At 36.4% G+C, this 23,613-nt stretch overlaps 2 protein-coding genes across 7 annotated transcripts in view; both read right to left on the bottom strand.

The window, feature by feature from the left end:
- Positions 1–12,115, bottom strand: part of phldb3 (pleckstrin homology-like domain, family B, member 3) — a 32,207-nt gene extending 20,092 nt beyond the window's left edge. The window contains exons 1-7 of one of the 4 annotated variants that reach the window (XM_082150727.1): positions 11,908–12,115; positions 10,484–10,549; positions 5,532–5,680; positions 3,638–3,748; positions 3,421–3,558; positions 3,209–3,337; positions 454–621 (exon numbers count right to left, since the gene is read on the bottom strand). In XM_082150727.1, the coding sequence (XP_082006853.1) occupies positions 454–621; positions 3,209–3,337; positions 3,421–3,558; positions 3,638–3,748; positions 5,532–5,678 (693 nt within the window). In that variant the 5' untranslated portion in view covers positions 5,679–5,680; positions 10,484–10,549; positions 11,908–12,115. The remainder of the gene's footprint in view (positions 1–453; positions 622–3,208; positions 3,338–3,420; positions 3,559–3,637; positions 3,749–5,531; positions 5,681–10,483; positions 10,550–11,907) is intronic. The other 3 variants (XM_082150725.1, XM_082150726.1, XM_082150728.1) reach the window with 3 other exon arrangements.
- ethe1 (ETHE1 persulfide dioxygenase) overlaps positions 1–23,613 on the bottom strand; it is an 86,555-nt gene that overhangs the window by 58,956 nt on the left and 3,986 nt on the right. For 2 of the 3 annotated variants that reach the window (XM_082150829.1, XM_082150828.1), the window contains exons 4-9: positions 23,292–23,436; positions 21,499–21,647; positions 20,959–21,088; positions 19,909–19,998; positions 19,559–19,675; positions 16,052–17,461 (exon numbers count right to left, since the gene is read on the bottom strand). In XM_082150829.1, coding sequence (XP_082006955.1) covers positions 17,415–17,461; positions 19,559–19,675; positions 19,909–19,998; positions 20,959–21,088; positions 21,499–21,647; positions 23,292–23,436 — 678 coding nt within the window. In that variant the 3' untranslated portion in view covers positions 16,052–17,414. Of the gene's footprint in view, positions 1–16,051; positions 17,462–19,558; positions 19,676–19,908; positions 19,999–20,958; positions 21,089–21,498; positions 21,648–23,291; positions 23,437–23,613 lie in introns of those variants that run through there. The other variant, XR_014200858.1, reaches the window with a different exon arrangement.

The raw sequence follows: 23,613 nt of genomic DNA, 5'->3' as shown, positions 1-23,613 counted from the left end.
TTTCGGACTTGGAATATGAGAGAAAAGTCATTTTGAGAAAACTGGCAAAAAATTTTTATATCAGCCAATGACATTGCGCATTTAGAGTTAAATCCCCCCTTTTACTTTCCCGATTGGTTGCTGATAAAAAGGAAATGACCATATTTGGATCCGACAGCATTGTACAGGAGAGAGAGAGCTTTCTAACGGTGTGTGTGATGACAGGGAGCAGACAGTGATGTTGATTAAGAACGCCAACTTTTGTTGAATTTATGAGAAATCTACAGACGCAAACAGACAAAGTGTAGTAAAATAAAGACCAAAATGTGTATTTCTGACTTTTTTTCACCACAAGTCTGAAAGAAGAGATGTTATTGAAGACTAATATCCCAAAATCTCAAAATTGACCAGTGAAAGAAACCCAGATGTTTTTGCCTGCCGTGTCTCGCCTTAAATCAAAGTTATTCAGCTCACCTGAGATGTGTTGTGCATGTGCTGTACTCTGGTTATCTCTCGCTCTATGACCGTTTCACTTTCTCCATTCTCTCCTTCTCGCTCATCTTCGATCCCGCTCTCCAGCTCAAGAATGTGAAACTCCATGTCTTCAAAAGTTCGCACTGTGGCTTCCAGCGCATCCTTGTCCTGAACACAAAACACATACAGACAAAATTCTTCAAAATTATAAGGCAGCAAGTTCACAGTTCATGACAACGCATGCAGCATAAATCTGTCAGTAGAGACTTTTATGCTTTTGTTTCTCGGCACCAAAAAAGTAATTGCAAAAAAACGGATTTACAGCTTCAAAACAACACTCTTCCCATCTGTCATTGCTCAGTCAGTCAGACTCACATGACTGGTTGAGTCAGAAGTCAGCGTCACATGATCCTTCAGAAATCTTTAAGTGTGTTCGACTTGAAGTGGCGCTGCGCAGACTGACCGGTGTATGACATCAAAGACCCACGAGAGCGATTAGAGACCGATCAGGTCCAACAGCCCTATTCTAATATGCAGATATGGTGCTAATAAACTTTTCTTATTATTATCAATGTTGAAAACAGTTGTGCTGCCTCATATTTTTGAGGAAAGTAAGTTTTTCTTTTATTCAGCACATTTATAATGTTACAAAAGTTTCTGCTTCAAAAGCTGTTCTTTCGAACTTTGTATTCATCAAAAAATCCTGAAAAAAAATCAGGATTTTTACACAAATATTACACAGCATAAACTGTTTTCAGTATTGATAATAAAAGCCATTATGCCCCTTTTTACAAGATGTAATAAAAGTCTCTGTGTCTGTGAAGTTTCAGCTCAAGATACCCCACAGATAATATATTATACCATGTTGTCATTTTTGAGTGGGAGGAAAAGGATGCTGTTTTTGTGCATGTATCTTTAAATGCAAATGAGCTACTGCTGTCCACCCCTGCTTTCCAGAAGAGGGCGGAGCCTGTACAGCTCGTGGCGTGCCTTGGTCCGGATACTCTGCCGAAAACTAACAAAACATCTGTTTGGTTTTGATCATCATCTCTATCGCGGTCACGCTCATGTGACATTGCAGTTCTACAGCATAATGAAAGTTTTTTATTTGCATTTTTAAAGCCATATCAGTTTTAAAACTTCTGATATCGCACAAATCCGAAGCACGCGCACAGAAAGCTGGCAGTCAGACAGCACGTCCCGCGAGTATTAAATTATTGCACTTAAACTGTCAAATACACACAAGGTTATGTCAAAAAGACACAAAGTGCACATAAACACAGTAGGTTACGTCTGTGAACCTTTACAGCTACTAAAGAAATCGCATATATATATATATATGTGTGTGTGTGTATATTACATCTGTGTATTAAAGTGAAAGCAGCGTAATATACAGTGTACCTACTGCTATATATGCTGGTTATATAAACCAAACAACAAATGAAAAAGAGAAAATCACTTGCTCCTCTTGTCTTGATCGAATAACTTAGTATTAGAATACGAATCGAATAGTATCGAATAGTAGCTTTAATAAGAATACATTTCTTACTTGAATGCTGCTGTTAAATGCTCTGGCGAGGAGATAAACATGGCGGACTGCGTACAGCTCATTTAAGGGAGGGGCTAAGCTAATAGGGCCAATTGTAGGCGGGGCTTGTTTCAATGTGACGTCACATTTGAGCCCATTCCTAACTGGCTCATTTTGAGATACTGTTTCAGATTTATGGGTAAAATAACAGAGTGGATGGATTTTTATCGCAATAGGGTGGCAACACATAAATATGTTCAAAAAACTATATAAAAGTGAATTTTGCATAATAGGTCACCTTTAATAATTGAACACCAATAATAATTAATAATAACTGTGCAGAAAATAGACCTTATTCAGAGCAGCGCCATGACAGGTATGAAAGTGAGGCTGTGAGGGATAGACTTGCCGGGTTTCCTATGGCATCCGCTGTGAAAAGCTGTATAAAGCTCCTAGATTACTTACAGTTTTCCAAATCTTATATTGTTGGCAGTTTTTTTGTCAACGGAAATTTCTTGGAAAGATATTTTTCCAGTGTTTCATGAGCAGAACAATCCAAAAACACATTAAAGCAACACTAAGGAACTTTTCCTCTTCGGTCGCCCTACAGGTTGGAAGCGGAATTGTTCATTACCGCTGGCGTAAATAATTTAGCCTTCCGCAGTCTACTGTCGCACGCACGCCGACTGTTTATCCAGCACCGGCTTTGGAATGAACGATGTCCACAGACAAGGTAGAGTATGTTGCATGATTTCATGAAAGTATGATGTATTGCGACATCAGAAACGAAGAAAAACTAAATAATGACTATTGTAACGCCTGCCGTAAAGCAAGTCAAATTTGTAGTTTTCTTATGTCTCATTAGAACTACAGAAACGCGACCCGGTTTGGCAAACTTGCATAGTGTGGTTATAGCAGATATAGGGCTGCAAAGTGAATCCAGAAGTGCCTTTCACCCTGTCACGACTTGATGAGCCACTGATACGATTTTGGAAACATTATTTTAAGGTAAAAAATGTTACTTAGTGTTGCTTTAAATAACAGTACAGCCCATGAAGAGATGCATGTCTGTCCCTCACGGCCTCGCTTTCATTCCCATTAAAAATCAAAGATGGCGCTGCTGTGAATAAGGTCTATTAGCATATTAGAATTACTTCTGAAGACTGCAGTAATGATGCTGAAAATAATTCAGGCTGAGTAATCGACCACCCCCTAGTTTGTCATCACCTTTTGCAGCTGAAGCAGCATTTGCTCCCGCTGGTCTTCTGGCTGTGAGGGAATCTGTTTCTCCATTTCCTCACACTTCATCTTCATCTTCTCCACCTTCAGACGCTGCTCCTCCAGCTGAGCACGCTCCTGAAGGAAAGCACGTTTTTTATCACTAATGATGCTTTTTATGAACCGCATCATCTGTAAATCAGGCTGTGAAATATACAGACCTTCTGACTGTTGGCCAAGCGCTGGCCCTTTCTTTGCCTGTCCTTCTCCTGCAACACCTGCAGTTGATCTGTGTGTCTGCGCAGTCGCTCCTGCTCCGCCTGCAGTTCTCCTCTCAGCAGGGCCACCTCCAGCTGCAGCTGCAGAAGAGCAAACACACGGGTCACCTCACTGCACGCTGAGCTGTTGCTGGTGGGAACACACCTGTTCTCCGCTCACCTCGATCTTCAGCTCCTCCCTCTGCTGGTCGAGCTCTGTGATGTGCTGCTGCACCAGCGAGGTTGACGTCAAGAACTTCGCCGGGTCCCTGCCTGGTTGTTTGACCCGATACTGGTAAAGTGAAGAATGAGAGACCGATGTGGTTGAAACGCCAGGTAAGTTGCAGGACTGATTATAAGATGAACGTGTGATCAGATAATATAAAATGTGAAATAAAAGGAGCTAAAAGGAGGCATCTTAGAAGGCAGCATAATATAAAATACAAATACGAAAAATAATACATAAAATAATATAAAATCTTATCTACTTTTTGGCTAAGAGTAGGCATCTTAGAAAGCAGCATAATAATAAATTAAGGTTCCACTTTATTTGAAGGTGACGTAGTTACATTGTACTTAAATGAATACTGAGTAGTAATATTAATTAAATACATGTACTTACTATAGATTTAGGTCTAGTTACTTGTAATTGTGCATAATTGACTATTATTACTATAGTAAGTACATGTAGTAGTAACTGTTACGCGGGGTTGCTGGCAGGCAGACGAGGAAGACGAATATAATCCAATACAGGTTTATTAAACAAAAAGAGACAGTCAAACGGGAATCAAAATACAACACACACACACGCACACGCACACGCACATACGATAACCCACAGAGGACAGAGGACTGAACCGAACAGGGAGTATAAATACACAGGGTAAATGAGGGAACTAAACAGGCACAGATCAACTAATCAGGGACTATTAACGGGAACAGGTGCAGACATGACAGAACATACTCGTGACAGTAACGTGTAAGAACGTCACTTTAAAATAAAGTGTTACCTAAAATACAAATGTAAAAAATAATATATAAAATAATGTAAACTGTATCTACTCTTTGGTTAATATATATATATATATATATATATATATATATGTATATATTAGGGCTGGGGGAATTAACGCAGTAATCTTTGCGATTAATTTGAGATGTTTAACGCATTAAAAATAAATAATGCAATTAACGCAGCACCTTTTTTTTTTGGCTACTTTTAATGACTTCCTGTTGCGGCTGCTATTGAAAAGGCCGCCCCGCCCCTCCGTGTTCGGCGATCAGGTTTCATTCTCGCGCAGCTTGTTTAGTAACTTCATGATCGGGTCTTTTCCGCTCCGTGTGTGCGCCGCGCTCTGCGTTCCGTGTGTGTGTGTGTGTGTGTGTGTGTGTGTGTCGGCGCGCTGCGCTCTCTGCTCAATGTTCTGCTCAGTGTTTGCGCCGTGTGTTCTGCTCTGTCGTTAACAGCCCAAACGCTCCAGTCATGTACCGATCACGCACTGGAAAAACAAAGTCCGCTCAAATAACGTGAAATGTCTCAGTAGTAGACTTCTGTTTGCTGAGCTGGTAAAGCCATGCTGGGCAGCAATGGTAAAATGACCTGCTCTGATCACATGCTCTGGTAATAATAGCTTTGTATGACTATACTTTATTTTGATAATTAGTCAAAAAATAAATCTGTTAAATCTGAGTATGTTGCATAGAACTGAATGAAGAATAATATATTGACATATTGATGTTTAATATTTTAACATAGGGCTATTTTCTGTCCAATTTGTGTGGACATTTTTCTTTTTTCCCCTTTTTTTGTGTGTTGTTTTTAATTTAATTAGTGATTCTACGTTTAAATATTGATGATTACAAGTTTGGGGGAAATGCGATTAATTGCGATTAATCACAGCAAATTGTGTGATTAATTAGTTAAAAAAAATGATCGATTCCCAGCCCTAATATATATATATTTTTAATTATTTTTTTTAATTATTTTTTATCTGCTCTCTGGCTAAAAGAATGCATTTTAGAAGGCAGTATAATACAAAATATAAATTTGCATTGGAAGGCAGCATTATATGTACCTGTTCGCTCTCTGTGCTGCTGCCCTCTGTGTCTGACTCCGCCCCCGAAGAGGCGGGGCTTTGCTCCACAGCCATTCGCATGATCCACGGGGATTTTCGGACAGGCTCCCACTGGCTCCTCTGTGTATCCATATTGTGTCTGGGCATGTCTAATTAAACAGGAGTGGAGACCAGTTAAGTTTGGAGGTATGGGACATTTTACAGTAATTCAGTCCGTCTCATGGGAGGCTGCAAACAAGGGTCAAATGACAGATTTGCTCAAGCTAACATGCATTGACCATTGTAACAGTGAAATCCTGTCCTAAAAAGATGCACATGACTGGTAACCAGCTTATGTTGTGTTATGGATGTTTCTTAATTAGATTAATCAGCAAAAAAATAAATTAATCAGGTGAGATGCGTTTCAACAAACCACAGAAAAGGCTGTGAAGATGAAAGCACAAATGAAAGACACTAGATCAATGCCTTTACAGCAACAGCGGGGGGTGGTTGTAGCTTGTTCAGGTGTTTTTTACACAATACCACACAACAAGGCCACAGTTCACTGTAAATGGGCTCTGTGTGTTCATTGAAGCTTTTGTATTTGCCGGTCTGTGAGCTTTAGTTCTCTCCACCCCGTATCGCCCTCTTACGCTCTTAACGTCACATCTGACAAAGCTGAGTGTGGGAACAGACTCTCGGTACGCCATTGTCCAAACCCTTTCCCACCCTCTCTCTGCCCTGTCCATCAGTCCTGCCCATGCCAAAGCCTTATTAGGATTCAGAGCACTGGAGCCACAAGGATAAATATAAAACTCCCGATATGAGGAGTTCCAAACACAGACTGGCACACACAGAGAGTTCTGGAGGAGGAAGTGGCTTCTGAAATGTCACAGGCCGGTTTCATATTTCCACAGAGAGAGAGAGAGAGAGACTGGAGTCCTAGATTAACCACAGCCTCACTAAAGCAGAAACACACAATAGCTTGTTTAAACATGAATTTAGCTTAGCCCTTCATGACAAAAGCAGGTTTTTTTAGTATGTATATTTACCACATGTACTCGTGATCAAAACCAGACCCGGAAGATTTTAACTAGTTAGTTGAGATATTGTTGAGATGATAAACAGAATTGTTGCAATGCATTATAGGACGGCCTTCTCTGCAAAGGATACATGCAATGCGGCCTTACAATTTAACTAAAAGTCTGAGATGGCAGCCTAATATAAAATATAAGATGATAATATATAAAATAAAATTATGAAATAATTATCATGTACAAAATATTATAAAATAAAATTCTATCTGCTCTTTGGCTAAAAGACGACATCTTATAAGGCAGCATAATATAATATATAAATATAAAATAATATAATTTGGTTAAAAGAAGGCGTCTCATAAGGCAGCATAATATAAAATATAAATATTAAATAATATACAAATAATTCAATAATAATATAGTAAATAATTAATGTATACTGTATGTACTGTATATATATATATATATATATATATTAACATATAAAATGTGAAATAAAATCTTATCTGCTCTTTGACTGAAAGGTGTTTTATAAGTCAACATAATATAAAATACAAAAATAATATATAAAATAATATGAAATATTTGGCTAAAAGAAGGCATCTTATAAGGCAGCATAATATTAAATATATAATAATAATAATAATATATAAATAATAAAATAATTACAACAATACTAATACAACTACTACTACTAATAAATAATATAATAAAGTTTTATCTGCTCGTTTGCTAAAAGAAAGCATCTTATAAGGCAGCATAATATTAAATATATAATAATAATAATAATATATAAATAATAAAATAATTACAACAATACTAATACTACTAATAATAAATAATATAATAAAGTTTTATCTGCTCGTTTGCTAAAAGAAAGCATCTTATAAGGCAGCATAATATACAATATAAATATATAAAATAATATATAAAATCTCATCTGCTCTTGGGCTAAAAGAAGGCGTTTTATTTTAACATTGAACATTTTCCCATAAAATGCTGCCTCACTAGGTGTTATAAAAACCAAGATGTTGTCCTGTAGCCAGATTTGTCCTGGGTGTTAAGTCTAGTTTGGTTAACTAAGACCCGGCCACATGTGACGCCAACAAGCCTAAACACAATCTTATCTGCCCTTTATCTACAATCCAACTTAGAGGAGTGAGCAGTATTCAAGTAAGGTTTGAAGTCCAGAAACAATAAAGTGAAAAAGCAGATATGAAAGTTCTGGGTCACTGTGGTACACTTACAAAAGAAACCAAAAGAAACCCAAGAGTGAAAGTAATAGAAAAGGGTGAAACAAACGGGTGTAATGAGTGAATAATCATTCGTAATTGCAGAGGAGTGGCAAGAAGAGATAAAAATGTGGCATAAACATCCTGTTATATAACGCGCTCCTCCTGGTCATTACTAACACCGCTTGCTCTGACTGACGAGCCCGACTCTGTTCACACTGACTTAATAATCACTTCTCCTTGACTCGGCAGTAACTCGCCACCGAACCCATGCACATTCCTTCCATGATTCTTTACAGCAAATAGGGTCAGTGTTGTGTGTGCGCGCCGTCCGTATTGTGATTGGCATCGGACAGAAGAATCTGTATGTCAACAAAATATCTTCCACATCCTGCCACAAAACCCAATATTCATACGACACGACTCAGTTGCGCTCCACCAAATCTTCTTGTAAAACCAGTTTAGATAAAAAAAAACCAGAAGAAAAACCCTTATACTGTGGAGCACAAGAAAAGCTGCTATGTCGAACCTTCTGTCAGGCACCTTTTTTGGGGTTCGCATCATGGGATCAGTTTATGAATTTAATTTGAATTTATTATTTATTTTGATTATTTTATTAATTAAGCCGCTCGTGTAATCATACTAGGGTTCTATATAGAGCCTTTTTTTCCCTGAGAATGTAATACTGAATTAATACTTCCAGATGGAAATACTACATCTTTTTACTTGGTACTTCAAGGATGTGTTCACACTTGGCATGTTTGGTTTGATTAAAACGAACCCTGGTGCGATTGCTCTGTTAGTGCGCTTCATTTGAATAAGTGTGAACGCTGACATCCGAACCCTGGTGACACCGAACAAGAGGACCGAGACGATGAGAACATGAGTCTCGTCCGCTTTCAAACGAACTCTGGTGCGGATCGACTGAAATATGAACGTAACACGGACCAAAGACATGTAAACTAACCAAAAACGGGACATGAGACCCTAAAAAGGACAGAATAATCACGCATACCTGTTATTTCTCATCATGGTGGTGATGTTGCCCATCACAGTTCGGTACAGCATCAGAACCACGACTCGTCACAGCAGATCTTTGCTTGTGTGTGACGGAGGGATTCCTGACGCTGTTTCGACTCCTTTACACATTTTATAAGCTCTTCACGAGTTCTCGGCTGGTCAACGTACCATCATATGTACTTACACACATACGGCGAGCGCATTTATCCCAGAACACAGCATTGTTTTGGATGTTCGGCAAGTTCCATCTTGAAATATACATAATAAAAGCCGACCAATCAGGTTGTGAACATATCCCTACGTCTTTAGGTTCGGTATCTTTAGGTTCGGTGTTAATATGCCAATGTGAACGCTAAGTGGACCAGGACTAAATGTTGTTTTTTTTCTTTGGTCCGGACCAAACGAACCAAGCAAACCGAACAACAAGTGTGAACACACACAGACTATCGTGGTACTAAAATGGATAGTGTCCAAATATTAAGGTATTATCATAATTTTTGTAAAAAAATAAAATAAAAATTTACATGGAACCCCAAGCTTCATTAAAAAAATACCACAATACTGCCATGGTAAATTAGCCTGGGAAAACCCAGACAAACTTCCGGCAAATTTAGATTTGCTCTACAGTAGTCTGGCAAAGAGCTCATTCAAGCTGATTTCTAATCCGTCCAAATCGAGGCACCAATCAGAAACGTTGAGGCGGGCTTTACACGATGACGATCGCTCTGATTGGTTTTAGGTCTATCCAATTGCGCCCAGAGGTATTTGAGCGACGTCCGTTGGTGAAGCCCAGCAACTTTTAAATGCATTATTATATTCAAATTGCAAACACATGAGGACAGTCTCCATGAAAGACCCACTGGCAGATGAACGTGCTGCTACATTTCTCTCCGAAACGGTAGGAAATTAGATTTAATAGAGGATTTTAACTGTGACAAGATGATTGACAGGGCAGTTTACGTGACAGGATGCACGCGACAGATCCGTCCGATAAAGATGATGAAGTAGTATGTCCCAAAGTTTGCCTACTTTTTTGCTACACATTCAAAAGTAAATACCTTTTCTTCACAGAAAGAGTACATACTTTTATGGCGTAGTGTAACTTAGGGACGCAGCATATGGCTTTACACGATGACGATCGCTCTGATTGGTTTTAGGTCTATCCAATTGCGCTCAGAGGCATTTGAGCGACGTCCGTTGGTGACGCCCCTTTGGAAATGAGTTATTAATGAAGTTTTCCAGAATGGTACTGATAATGGTCTGGTTTTAACCAGGCTAATGGTAAATGCCCAAATATCATGTATTACCATCCCCAAATGATAAATTACATTGTACCTGAAATACTATAGTACTATCATGGTACGTGCCAAAAATAAATCTGATAATACAATTGCATAAAAAGTTTTTTCAGTGTATCTGCAAAAAACAAACTATGTAGGATTTACTTTTAAACAATTTTCACTCTGAAATTGCAATGAAATATAGATAATTCCAAAGAAATTAGTACCACATTGAATTAAATGTGAAATTTTGAAGTAGAAACACTGAAATAGTATTTTCTTTCATGCTTCAATAATCTTTGTTTTATTTACAAAATAATTAAAAAATATATATATATTTTTTAACTTGTTTATTAAAGTAGATTATCATTATAACAGACGCATGTGTGTTTGGTATATCTTACCTGTACAAAGCCGTTTCTGGCGTAAAGCTGGTCTCAGGACAGCATTCCTCGCGCCGACTGCTCAAACTAAACAACAAATACAACACACACACACACACACACACACACACACGTTCAACACGCCTCGTTATAATTACAGGTGCAACATTCTTCAGTGAAACACTCATGAAATACAGCTGAACGGCGCAGGACGCCCAGATGATCATGATGAGCTGGATGTTTACTCAGATGTGAGCCGTCTTCCCTGCATATATGTTGTCATCACTTTAGTCTGTGAGCGTAACAAACAGGTTTGCTGTAGTTTATCATAAAGCAAACAGAGAGATATCAGAGTGACCCACACACTGATGAGGTCAGTGTTCATAGAGATTGACCTCACACACAGGCCCTGAAGTAGCCTTGACTCACTGAGAGATAGTTCATTTTAGTTATTCACAGAAAGAGTAGTGATGGACTGAATTGTAGAGTTTGTGATACTGTTTATTCTCAGGGGTTTTCAATCTTTATTAGCCGTGGACCCTCAAATATGATCATCCTCGTGAAAGGGACCCCGTTGTAATATTTAAAAGGCAGCTAGGCCTATATATTTTCATGTGTAAAGTCCCGACTTACACTGTGAAATATGAATATAATTATAATATAATAAATTAGTTTTGTAAAATAAATATTTAGTTTCTATTATGTTAAATTATAATGTTTTTTTTCCTTCTACTGTTATGATTTATTTATCAGAATAATTTTTATCTACTTTTATACATTTATTTGAATCATTTCTTATTTGTTGTAATCAAATAATTTATTTATTTTTAATATTTATTTATTTATTTATTACATTTTTACACTGTTTTTCTCTAAACTTTTTCCTGTGATCCAGTTTGAAATCCCCCTGTTGTACAGCTGATATAATGCTGGTTTATACACAATAATGCCAGCAAATGACATGTATGCAAATCACACTTGTGTTACTTAATATTTACTCTAAATCCACTTCAATGTGAACACATCCGTTATTAATGCAGATGAACAGTAAGTTAAACAAAAATATTTATTAATATACATACATAAATACAATTCTGTTGAATGAGTATATATAGATATCATAGTATTTTTTATTACTAGGAATTTTGCAGACTAAGTTAGTACCATATTTCATTTTATTTCATGGTAAGTTAGTAAGTTACCATATTTCATGCCTCTCCTGAAACTGTCATTCAGGTTCTCCACTGTATTACAAACACACACACACACACACACACACTGCCTAACGTTACTTGATTAAGGTTAAAACACTCACAAGGAGATCCCTGTCAATCAATTGCTTCTCTCAAGAATCAAAATCTCTAAATCTGAAGTATGACCTAATACGTAATTTCGAGAGAAAGTTAATAGCGCTAATTTTATCGATAAATGTCATTTATACGTACCGATCATACCTGTCCAGAACTTCCGCCTCAACGGTCCTGGGTTATATGAAAAAACGACAAAATATCGATACAACAGTGATGAATAAACTCCGTGCTGGGGATTTAAACAGGCTTTTCCCGAAACAACAAGATACGATATGACCAGCGGGATTTCCAACTTTCACTCAGCCGTTGTAGAGAGAGAGAGAGAGAGAGAGAGTCTCTGGCCGCGTCTCAAAACGAGACGCCTGCGTAAACAGCGTGTGGGCGGCGCGTTGGAGTTCGCTCGCTGCACGCGCACGTGACGCTCAATCCCGCTGTCTATATAGTCTTCTCACTAGGGTTTGAAGCACAGCCCATAATGTCAGCTGAATGTGACCGTCAACAGGTGAATCAACAGTGCTTAATGACACTTCAGATTATATTAAACAATCAAAATATGAGTATGTTATATTGGGAAGAAGTATACATTAATTGGGTTTTGGTATTAAAATGACTAATTAAGGCAAAATTACTTGTATAAGGCAAACTTATCGTGCAAAAAGCGCACAGGAAATATAAAGCACATTGACTATGTTTAATATTTTGTTGGTTCTCCCTTGTTTTTTGATTACAGCAGCCATTATCCTAAGTTGATTCACTTGACAACTTTGTGTATGTGTCATGCTTAACTTCTTTCCAATCCTTCTTAAGTTCTTCCTAAAGTTGAGCTTCATTGGAAGACCTGCATGACATTAATCATTTCCCAAAGGTTTTCAACAGCTTTAAGGTCAGGAGACTGAAGACTTTAAACTTGAAGACTTTAAAATGCTGAGCATTCATTGCACAAAACTTTGTTGCATGCATGGTGTGTTTGGGATTGTTATCATGTTTTTTTATTTTTTATCTCCACATCTTGATTCTCCATACTTGGCTACATCGTGTTCAGCAGGATTCGCAAGTATTGGTCCATTTTCATAGTGCCAGCAAGTTGCAACAACATTATGCAGCCATACGTCCCCCATCATGTTCCCCCTACCGTATTCTTCGGCAAATGCAAGGTGTTTTTTTTTTTTGCAGAAGATAAAACTAATAAATGGTTTCTTTACTGAACCTCTCAATCCCGCCTCTTAGCCGATGGCTTACCGTTCAAGATGAAATTGGAGGCTGGATGTCTCGTTCAGGTCTTTAGAAGCTGTTTTCATGCACATTCAAGGTGATTTTCATCCTCCTTTCAAAATGGACATTGTGACCATTCACACCCTGCACATGAGCAATGACGAAAACCGATTGACCAGGGTTTGCTATTTGAACAATATCCTCCTTGGTTGCAGAGGACAGCTCCTTCCATCTGGTCAGTTTCACTAAAACCTACAAAATAACATCTAATAATATAGCTAATATCTGCCAAATTGTGATTTATTGCTGGGAAAAATGAGTGCAAGATTGACCACTTGGCCAAAAATGAACGCGTATACTAGTTTTACACTTCAGGCACAACTTTACAACAATAAATATTTAATAAAAAAGTTTAAATAAAGTGAGAAGAAGCCAATTTATTCCATCTGTGATAAGTTTGTTTATGCATTTACTTATATTTGTCTTAATATATTGGATCAAATATACAATACAATATACAATGTTTATTTATAAAGCACAATTTCAAAACAACCAAAGTTGACCAAAGTGCTATAAATAATAAAAAACAAAAATTCTAACAATAAAACACAAGCTATAAAATATTGAAATATTGAAGTGTCTCTCTAAAACATTCACACATTCTGTCTGACCAAATGACACTAAGTTTGATCATTTCAAAATAGGCTTGAAAATATGAAAAATAATTTATAAAATAAATAATATATATTATTTATAAATGTATATATATATATATTAATATAGCTAATATCTGCCACATTGTGATTTATTGCTGGGATAATGAGTGCAAGATTGGTATGACCACTTGGCCAAAAATGATGTCCGCACAATTCATGTGTTTCATTGCATCATGAACGCGTACATCAGTTTTACACTCCAGGCACAACTTTACAACAATAAATATTTAATAAAAAGTTTAAATAAAGTGTTAAAAAGCACATTTAGCCCATCTGTGATAAGTTTGTTTATGAGTGTATGTATTTAGAAAGTGTTCTCAATGTGCTCACCTGGTTAAATAAAGGTTAAATAAATAAATAAAAATAAAATGTACTTTTTAATTGAATTATATTTGTCTAATTAAATTGGATAAAATATTGAAATATAATATTCAAGAGTTGGTTGGTATGTGTCTCTTTAAAACATTCACACATTCTGTCTGATCAAATGACACTAAGTTTGATCATTTCAAAATAGGCTTGAAAATATGAAAAATAAGTTGAGGTAATGATGTTAATGAATACAGATGTAGTGAGTTTGACCTGAGCAGATTTCTCATCAATTGTTCAAAAGGTCCCGCGTATGAGGAATGACCCCTAATCGTTGCTCAGTTCACTTCTGAGGGAGTGACACAGACAGTGTGACATCACGACAGTCAGAGTCCAGCGCGACTGCTGGGTCATAAACCTCAAGCGTAAGTGTGTATGATATTAGTCTCAGTGCCACACAGACAGAAAGACAAGAGCGTGAGATGCGTATAAAAGCTGAGACAAAACACAGAACAGATGGAGGGCGGTAAGACACGGACAGCTGGCTCTTTTGTGCACTGAAGTGTCTTCCTCCTGCACACAACATACCGTCAGAGACATGATTCAAATCTTATACCTCGCACCAAAAGAACCTCATTTTGGCAAACGCAGGCGAGACTATATCAAGACTTTAGCGACTGCCTTTATGTGACAGTTTTTGTTCACTATTATTCACACTCCCCACTGTCACACAATAAAAGGCCTGTTATTTTCCTGCCGAAGCACATCTGTTGGCTTCCTGGCATTGAGCTGCTTCTGCATAAAGGGCACTACGAGTGTTGAGTGCTGTGAGTGAGCTTGATGAAACGCAGGTAACTGCACAACACTCGCTTGTTTACAGGTCAAGTGTGAAGCACTGAAACAAAACTGCATAAATAGTCATCGCTGTCAAAGTTAAAATACTGTCCCTGTCTGCCATTAGTCAAGGCACAGAGATAGCTCCGCCCACACATGCACACCATTGGCTGAGCCAGTGTTATGCCACACACCCACCCAGGACAATGGAACAAACAGATTCCAATTCTATGAAAGCTTGTTTTCACCACCAAAAACAATATATTAAAAAAGGTAAATGCAACTCTTTAATCGCACAATTAAGACTATTTTCTTCACAATTTCAAGTTAGGAACTCATACTTGCAACATCTCGCAATTCAGATTTTTTCCCTCATAATTCCAACTTTACATCTCAGAATTGTACCTTTTTTCCCCTCGGAATTCAGTTTTTTTTTTTTTTCTCTCTTTTTTTCACCATGGTAAACAAATATAAAAAAGGTAATTGTGACTTTTAGCTAAAAAATAAGACTTTTATTTCTCACAAATGCAAGTTATGAACTCATAATTGTGTGTTTATATCTCATAATTCTGACTTTTTTCTCTGAATTCATTTTTCCCCTGTTTCTGCTACAGAATAAAACTAAAAAAGGTAATTGCGATTTTACAATTCGTACTTTTTTGCTCGTAAGCTGAGTTTATATCTCACAATTCTGAAAAAAGTAAGAACTGTGAGATAGTTGTGAGTGAGATATATAAAAAGTCACAATTAAAGTCACAATTACTTTTATTTTTGTTCCGTTGTGGAAACAACCTTTCATAAGAGCATAAAACTGCCTCCAAAAAGAACATTAATTGAAACTACACTACAAAACCAGCCCGGAAACCCACACAATTGTCCACATTTACACGTCAATGACGCAGAAACATCACCTGTCTGAACGTCCTACACCTGAATCCACTGAAAAGACTGAAAGTCAGAAGATCAAACTAACAGTATCACAGTAATCTGAGTGTGAAGACTCACTGATACACTCATGCAAATGACATTGTTTTGAAGACGAGACCTTCAGGCTGTGCATGAACTTTCAGCCCATTTCACTTGCAAATCACCTCGTTTTTCTCGTCCATCCTGACGGTAAAGGCATTTGTGGAAATGCAACATTCAGTATGTTTGTATAAGTAACAAAAAAAAACAAAAGAGCCAAAAAACTGGGCTTGACGCAGCTGTGGATTGACCAAATATTTATTAAAAACAGATTAAATATATACAGTACAGGCCAAAAGTTTGGACACATTACTATTTTTAATGTTTTTGAAAGAAGTTTCTTCTGCTCATCAAGCCTGCATTTATTTGATCAAAAATACAGGAAAAAAAATGTAATATTGTGATATATTATTACAATTTAAAATAATTGGTTTTCAATTTATTATACTTTAAATTATAATTTATTTCTGTGATCAAAGCTGAATTTTCAGGATCATTACTCCAGTCTATCACATGATCCTTTAGAAATCATTCTAATATGATGATGCATTATCAAAGTTGGAAACAGTTCTGCTGCTTAATATTTTTTCATAACTTTTTTAGGATACTTGATGAATAAAAAGAATAAAAAATAAAATAAAATAAAAGATGCAAATGTTTTAAAAATAGAAATCTTTTGTAACAACAATATACACTACTGGTCAGTCATTTTCTTTTTTCTTTTAAAAAAATAAATAAATCAATACTTTTATTCAGCAAGGATGTGTTAAATTGATAAAAAGTGATAGTAAAGAAGATTTATATTATTAGAAAATATTATTTATTATTTTGAATAAATGCAGTTCTTTTTAACCTTTTATTCATCAAATATATTAGGCAGCAGAACTGTGTCCAACACTCATAATAAATCAGAATATTAGAATGATTTCTAAAGGATCATGTGATAGACTGGAGTAATGATCCTGAAAATTCAGCTTTGCATCACAGAAATAAATGATAATTTAAAGTATAATAAATTGAAAACCAATTATTTTAAATTGTAATAATATATCACAATATTACTTTTTTTTTTTCCTGTATTTTTGATCAAATAAATGCAGGCTTGATGAGCAGAAGAAACTTCTTTCAAAAACATTAAAAATAGTAATAGTAACATTAAAAATTGTCCAAACTTTTGGCCTGTACTGTATATTTTAGAGTTTTATCACAAAATATATCATAAGATGAGTTTTACTATAACCTTTCACATTACAAATGAGAGCTCCAGCACTTGATTATTTAAAGCATTTAAGTAAAGGATGCTGAAAGAAGCAGACCATCATTTCTCTGAATGAGATATGATATGATTCAGCACAGAGTTAAGGCCAAAGTATTTTTTGAAATCCAGAAGAAGAAAAAAAAAAAAAAAAATCGACAAAAACAAATACTGACCATAATGAAAATGTAATTGTTTGATATTTTCATTGTTCTGGTTCATCTTTGTCTGCTTACCCGGAATCACAGGAATGATTCAATACAAATATCATCTCACTGAATGTAGTTTATATTTATATGCACTGTTAAATTAAAACAAGACACCTAAAAAGTTTATGTCGGCTTTCACATTCAAATATCATGAAGTCCACACACCAAGTTCGCAGGCACTGATATATCTGTGGGTTTAAAAACAGAACATGAGGCCTTTTAGTTATTACAATAATGTTAAAAAACCACAGAATTTTAGTTAAAGGTATAGCGGAGGATCTTTCCAAATTTTAGATAAGACCCGCCCTCTCCACTTTTTGAAAAGTTTGATTGATTCACCAGAATGATTGACAATTAGGAGGACCAATAGTTTAGACTACCCACCAGGAAGTAAAACATCCTCCGCTATACCTTTAAGCTTCAAACACACTCAATATGAGCCAAACGACACACCCCGTCAAACCTGACCCAACCACCTTAGTCATAATGACTGATAGATACAGGTGTTCACTCATTCCAGTATAACGGACCCCTACGGCACCTTTAAAGGGATAGTTCACCCAGAAAATAAATTCGTCATCATTTACTCATTTGCATGTCGCTCAAATCTGAATTACTTTATTGTCGTAGAATCTGGTTTGACACCATGACAGATGTTGTAGCCAAACACAACATGCCACTGTGAGTGTGTGAAAATGTGAATGAGCGCTGAAATCTGGGTCTGTTCTTCACACTAGATATCATATGACTTGGAATATAGTGACAGTCGTGGTCACAGATGTTGAATTATTTATGTTGCACAGAATAATAACATCATACAGGTGTGGAAGGACGTGAGGGTGAATTGTTGTTTTCTGCTGAACTATTCCTCTGAGATATGTGAAAAGCTTGGAATTATTAAGATTTTTTTTTTTTAAAGAAGTATCTTATTGGTCAACAAAGCTTTATGTTTAGCTGTTTTCTATTTGAATATACAGTACAGGACAAAAGTTTGGAAACATTACTGTTTTATATTTTTGAAAGAAGTATCTAATGCTTATCAAGGCTGTGTTTATTTGATAAAAAATACAGAAGAAAAAAAACATTAATATTGTGAAATATTATTACAATTTAAAATAATAGTTTTCTATTTGAATATACTTTAAATTATCATTTATTTCTGTGATGCAAAGCTGAATTTTCAGGATCATTACTCCAGTCTATCACATGATCCTTTAGAAATCATTCTAATATTGTGATTTATTATGAGTGTTGGACACAGTTCTGCTGCCTAATATATTTGATGAATAAAAGGTTCAAAAGAACTGCATTTATTCAAAATAAAAAAATATTTTCTAATAATATAAATCTTCTTTACTATCACTTTTTATCAATTTAACACATCCTTGCTGAAAAAAAGTATTGATTTATTTTAAAAAAAAGAAAAAAGAAAATGACTGACCCCAAATGACTGACCAGTAGTGTATATTGTTGTTACAAAAGATTTCTATTTTTAAAACATTTGCTTCTTTTTTTTTTTTTTTCTTCATCAAAGTATCCTAAAAAAAGTATCACAGGTTATGAAAAAATATTAAGCAGCAGAACTGTGTCCAACTTTGATAATGAATCATCATATTAGAATGATTTCTAAAGGATCATGTGATAGACTGGAGTAATGATCCTGAAAATTCAGCTTTGCATCACAGAAATAAATGATAATTTAAAGTATAATAAATTGAAAACCAATTATTTAAATTATTAAGTAATTTCTTTCTTTTTTTGAAATAAATCAATACTTTTATTCAGCAAGGATGTGTTAAATTGATAAAAAGTGATAGTAAAGAAGATTTATATTATTAGAAAATATTATTTATTTTTTTGAATAAATGCAGTTCTTTTTAACCTTTTATTCATCAAATATATTAGGCAGCAGAACTGTGTCCAACACTCATAATAAATCAGAATATTAGAATGATTTCTAAAGGATCATGTGATAGACTGGAGTAATGATCCTGAAAATTCAGCTTTGCATCACAGGAATAAATTATTTTTTAAAGTATATTCAAATAGAAAACTATTATTTTAAGTTGTAATAATATTTCACAATATTACTGTTTTTTCTCTGTATTTTTGATCAAATAAACGCAGCCTTGATAAGTATTAGAGACTTCCTTTCAAAAATATAAAAAAACGTAATGTTTCCAAACTTTTGACCTTTACTGTATATAATGCGCATATAAAACGGTGTAACGGTCCTAACAGTGTGTTGTAACTGTACATGCAGCATAAATATACTGGTACTCTACCTATTTTTTTAGGTTTGGGGAGATTGAGGTTGTTCATGATGTTCACAAACTCGTCCAGTGTCTTTGTCAGCCGTGGATTAAACTTCTTCTCCTCGTCTACGGTGGACACAGTCTGGCCTTCAGCGTTCAGAGTAGATCGAAACAAACAGGAGAAGAGAAAGTGAAATATCCTGCTACTACTACAAACCTTAGTAAATAGTTGTGTAATTGTTTAACATTGGTGTCTTTTATCAGATTGCTCAATGAAGCAACGGTTTCCACACAGTTAAAGTGGTTTTAGACTTAAGTTTCCCGTGGTAAAATGACTTTAACACACAGCGACTCATAGTTTAATGCTGTAAATCACGTACCCTTGTAGTCGTGTGCGGGGTAGATGAAACAATGTGCAGGAAGGGTGAAAATCTTCTTATGGATCGACTCGTACAATCTCTTTGGACAACCTGAGTGAAGACAGACGAGGAGCTTTACTGTCTCGCCACCATGTGGCCATTTCAAGTACTACAAAAACAAAGGCAACATGAGCACAGGGAACAATCTACAAACAACTATTAGGGCTGGATGATGTTGTGAATATTCACTAAATATTTACCATGATATTACTCTACAAATTTTTAACAATTGATTTTTTTCTGCTTTTTATTTGGGTATTACATTTTCTGAACAGTATGTCATTTGACTACCTTCACAATTAATGTAGGTACATATTGGCGTTTATGACTGTTGTTATATTGATGCATTTAAATGTAAAAGATTGAATCTTATTCTTCCTTGTGTACATTTAGAGAAAAACAGTATGAAAATATTGTGCTTTTTTACATTATCATCTTTCTTTAGTGTGTGATGTTGCTGTTTGATCATGAAAAAGGTCTGCAAAGTTACAAAGCACAAAGTCCCTCCAGCGGGAGTATCAGTGTCCCTGAAACGCCTCCATTGTGGTCTTGAGTTTTTTTTTCCGGGAATAAGCACTTCACAATATTCATCATTTTAATAATTTCAGCCCAAGGCATATGCAAATAAAGGGGCGTGGCCTGGTTGAGTTAGTTAGTAGTGTGTTGAAACTCGCTTATGGTAAAGGGCGTGACATTTCCAGAACACGCTCAAAGCAGCTGACCAATCACGACACACCGTTCCAGCCAACCAATCAGAGCACATTGAGCTTTTCAGAAGGAGGGGCTTCATAGAGACAGGAACTAAACTGAGCGTTACTGACAGACTGGGAAGAGACAATGTCGAAAAATACTGTGTTTATCGAACATTAAAGCATGAAAACCTATTCTAGTAGAGCCCAAAGACAAAATCAAGACTCTGTAAAAGGGTATAATATGGCCTCTTTAACAGCTCCACCATGGGGGATTCGCTCAATCAATCCTGCATTTCTGTAATCCTAACGCTTCGGTCACCTTGCTGAAAGTCTGTCCGTCCGCAGCCCCGGATGAGGATGGCGTCGCCGGTGAAAGCCATTCTCTGATCTCCAGTGACGTACGTCAAACATCCATCCGTGTGTCCCGGGGTCTCTCGCACGGTTAGACACTGAAACGCACCAAAAGCCAAAGTTCTGAAAAGAGCAATAATCCTATCAGCACTTTATTTATTATATAACCTGTTCAACTCTCACTGACTATGATAAGCATGATAACAACACTGTAAAACATCAACACAGCCTTTGTGTTTTTCTTCACACTGAAGAACTATCATAAATAACTATCATAAATAAACTAACTGTAAATTACACGTTCATGATCCTGTTTTTAATTCTGAGTGGATTGTAAGGTTTAGTGCATTGCCCTGATCACTTGCAATATTAAATCACATTATATATTATTATATATTATTTAATATAAATAAACACACTGTAAATGGCCCAGTCATGATTTTGTTTTTGAAACGGTATGGATTTTAAAATGTCTTGAATAGCCCCGGTCAGGTGTAATCCTTCATACATGTTTCCCGAAAGTGATCCGGTCTCCCTCGGAGAGCAGAATGTCGGCAGTGGCTCCGCTGTGTTTGGAGATGCCACTCTTCAGTCCAAACACCTTCTTCTTCAGCAGTCCAGTGCCAGTGATGTGATCCGCGTGACAGTGGGTGTTCACTGGGAGAGAACATGCACAGACAGACATCATCAAACTGACAGTAGAACAGGCTGTTTATGCATCTATTTCATAAATGGAAGATAAAACCAGGGCCTAAAATGAACACTTGCCAAGCTACAAATACGCGTCAAAATCGAGTTTGCGAGTGTATGAAACGGTGTGACTCGCCAGTCGGCCGGGAACATTTCTGTGAATTCTAGCAATGCATGAACGTCAGCGACGCTCGGGACGGTTGAGGGAAAAAGGAGCTCATTACGTTACTCACACACTGTCTGTAGAAAGTTTTGTGTGCGCAAACATCCAAAGTGCTAAACTAAACTGAGCTAAACTAAAAAATCTCTCACTGCTCTAGACTGAGTAACTTCTGTAACTTTAATAAGGATGCTTAATTTATACAGTGAAGACTATGCATGTTTATACAGTGAAGACTATGCATGTTTATACAGTGAAGACTATGCATGTTTATACAGTGAAGACTATGCATGTTTATACAGTGAAGACTATGCAGTGTTATTTAACATTTGCTTACTTTATTACATTTCTGTACCTGAAAACCACTGTCAGACCTACTTCAAAACCTGAAAAGCAATTTTTCTCCCCTTATTTGTGTCTGTCTTATATTGTATTTATTGGTGCTTTTGCTAGTAATTTGATTATTTGTTCTTATTTTATACTGACTGTTTACTTGTCTTTAATATTATTTTAAATGTACATTAGTTAGGCTAGTAGTTTTAGCTGTGGTCTCAAAATTGGAATCGGGAATTGTGAATTTTCACTGGTATCCAAAATTTAGTGGCCATTTGTTGCATTCACAAAAGCAGTTTCGTAGCTCCGGCTGAACGATTAATCGCACTTTCCATGTAATCGCACTTAAATCGAGAAGGCTTACCGCGGTTTTAAAATCGCGAAGGCTGTGATTATTTGTTATGCGCAGCTTGTCAGTGACGTACGGCTCAGTAAACGCTGCTCACTCTGAAAGCACTGTGAGTTTGAGTCACTTATAACGTGCATTTGAAAAAACAACACGCGTCAAACATCTTTCCAAAACAAGAGAAGCATTTATGAACCTCTTGTCCAACAACAGACAACATTTAATAACATGCATTTACTCCAAACTCACTTCAAAACGACAGCTGAGCTCCTCCTTCTGTGAGATGATGAGCTTCTTACACAGAATAAGGCAGTCGTGTGTTTATAAGTCTTGTTTAATCAAAGCGTTTCAATCTTCTGTGTATTCAGCTACAGCGATAGGGATGGGGCATATTTATCATGTTTGCATGAGAGCGCCCTCTCTTGCAAACGCCCTCTCATAGTAAATGGGGCAGTATTTACCACCAATCAGCCGCACTCCACTGACAAGCTGCGCATAAAATAATCGCAGACTTTGCCAAATCGCGTGCGGCTTTATTGCGATTAATCGTTCAGCCGGCCATTGGTGGCTGTGGCATTTTGCCAGTTTAAGGCCCTGGATAGAACGATAGATAGATAGATAGATAGATAGATAGATAGATAGATAGATAGATAGATAGATAGATAGATAGATAGATAGATAGATAGATAGATAGATAGATAGATAGATAGATAGATAGATAGATAGATAGATAGATAGATAGATAGATAGATAGATAGATAGATAGATTTACCGGCCACTATGAGTTTAAGTCCCAGTTGATTGATGAGCTGCAGGTCTCTGTCCACAGTTTCCAGCACGGGGTCGATCAGCACGGCCTCTCTGGTGTCTGTGTCGGCCAGCAGGTATGTGTACGTGCTGCTTTCAGATTCAAACAACTACAGGAACAACATCATCATCATCATCATCATCATCATCATCATCATCATCATCATCATCATCAGGACTGTCAGAGTGAGTCAGCTGAATGTGTGTGTACAGTAACATTCCATTCATATCTGCCTTCATCTGCACACTACGGTTACCGTGTATCAGTTTACTCGTTACATGCAGCA

This window comes from Leuciscus leuciscus (genome assembly GCF_965113295.1).
Source record: "Leuciscus leuciscus genome assembly, chromosome: 20".
NCBI lineage: Eukaryota > Metazoa > Chordata > Actinopteri > Cypriniformes > Leuciscidae > Leuciscus > Leuciscus leuciscus.
The sequence above is the reverse complement of the archived record's forward strand: the minus strand, read 5'-3'. Positions and strand labels throughout refer to the sequence as shown.